General features: G+C 38.9%; 1 protein-coding gene across 1 annotated transcript in view; it reads left to right on the forward strand.

The window, feature by feature from the left end:
* Window positions 1–1,328, forward strand: part of GPBP1L1 (GC-rich promoter binding protein 1-like 1) — a 47,914-nt gene extending 46,586 nt beyond the window's left edge. Inside the window, exon 11 of the mRNA XM_006898986.1 lies at window positions 1,030–1,328. Within this exon, the coding sequence (XP_006899048.1) occupies window positions 1,030–1,182 (153 nt within the window). The 3' untranslated portion in view covers window positions 1,183–1,328. The remainder of the gene's footprint in view (window positions 1–1,029) is intronic.
* The last annotated feature ends 647 nt before the right edge of the window (window positions 1,329–1,975 follow it).

Consider the following 1,975-nt stretch of genomic DNA (forward strand, 5'->3'; position numbering starts at 1 on the left):
TAAATAGAGGTGAGCTCTGGTGGCCTAGTGGCAAGAAGCTGCACTGCAATCCCAGAGGTGTGCTGTTCAAATCCACTAGATGCTCTGCTGAAGAAGGAGGAATAATCGCCTCCTGTACCAGTCAGATCCACAGTACACACATAAATAATAATAATAATAAAAGTTTAAATAGAAAGCCCATCAACAATTGAATAGATAGGAAAACTTTGGTGCATTCACACACTAGAATATTACACAGCATTGACAAACCGTGAACTCCTAAAACATTAAACAATATGGCAGAGCCTAGAGGACATGATGAGTGAAATATTGCAGTCACAAAAGGATAAATACCGCATAGCACTGCTGTTACAAAATCAAGACAGTCATGGGGCGGGTTGGGAGAGAATAGGAAAAGTCTGGATGATAACCACTACATTAGATCAGATGAGGGGAAGAATTCTCTGTAAGAGGTATATGATTAGGCCCTATATCTATGACAGCAGTTTGGAACAAGGGAGTGCATTGCAAAAAGGGCTGGCATAGGAGACAAGAAAATGCAAGAATAGGGGAAATTTTTTTTCTTCAGTATTTTTTAAAAAGGAAAGGAAATGCTGACTGACAGGCCGGCCACCTTGCTACTTAGGCGTATGTTCCAGGGCGAATGGCAATGCTCAGACCTCACCCTAGACATACTGAAAGGAATTTAAAGAGATGATGAGATAACATGTTGTATGGTAAAGTTTCAAAAGCCATGTTATAATGTCATATAAAGATCGGGTCCTGTGCTGTATTCCTAGACCTGACCTTTCCCAGGTCATAAGGACTGTTATAGGGCACTGTGATGGCCTAGTAACCAGCTGTAATAACCTAAGGGCATACAGTTCAAATCCACTAGCTGCTCCATGAGCAGTCTCCTCCTATGCAGTTTACTGCCTCTGAAAACCCACCGGAGGGTCAGCTAAGGGTCAGTTCCAGCTCGATGGTAAACAATAACTGATATTTATAAAAGAGTTTTTTCCTCTTTCTCTCCCTTGTTCCCTTTCACAGCTAAGAAGAAATGGCTTTGGGAAGAATGGCTTTTTACAGAGTCGCAATTTCAGCCTGTTATCGGCTTGGAGAAGCTCTTATAAAACAGACTTTGAAGACTCCGACACAGAAACTAGTAGCAGTGAAACATCAGATGATGATGCCTGGAAATAGGCATAGAAATGCTCAGTTAAATCTGACCTGTAAGCTCCACTTGTGTTTTTAGGGAGTATACAAAAGAAATTGTTCTTTTCCTTTTCTTCTGTTGCTGTTAATACTTCATGCACAAGGGAAATAATCAGATCCCAAAGAGAAAGCAATTGACTTGTTTAGCTTTGTTTTGTTGTTGTTCCCTGTTTTCTGCTTTATAGAAAGAAGTTTGTGTGGTGAGAAAGACTTTAAAATATATATATAGATGTGTGTGTGCATGTGTGTATATATATTCACAAATATACATACACACATGTGCACACACACAGTGCATATGGGGCAACGCACAGGTGGAAGCTGGCAGTGCAGAGAGGAGATACTGGTCTGCAGCAGCAGCAGCTTCTACTACCAGCCCCTGGGGCACTCACCCCTGTGCTCAAGCAATCATTGTCAATGACAAAGTGACTATTGAAGTTATAATTGTATTAAATTAATGCTAATAATTTGGATATTTTATTTTATTTTTGGCTGCTCGGGTAACTTTAGACCTTAACCAAGCAAAGGTGGTTTTCTCTTATTTTTCTCTCTTTTTTTTTTTTTCCTTCCTTATTGGGTACAGCTGTAAAATATTTGGATATAGGAAATGTGTTATTCTTGCAGCCTTGATATTCAGGGTGGATTGTAAAATATAAATTTTTGTGAGATTTCAAAGATTAAGATTATTTTGATAACATTATTTACAGATTTAAAAGATGTGGCTATCACAGGTCTGTATGAGGGGGAAATGGCATAAAATAACTAACTTGGAATAAATATT

This window comes from Elephantulus edwardii, unplaced genomic scaffold (assembly GCF_000299155.1).
Source record: "Elephantulus edwardii isolate Elephantulus edwardi_28Jun2011 unplaced genomic scaffold, EleEdw1.0 scaffold00243, whole genome shotgun sequence".
Taxonomy (NCBI): Eukaryota; Metazoa; Chordata; class Mammalia; order Macroscelidea; family Macroscelididae; genus Elephantulus; species Elephantulus edwardii.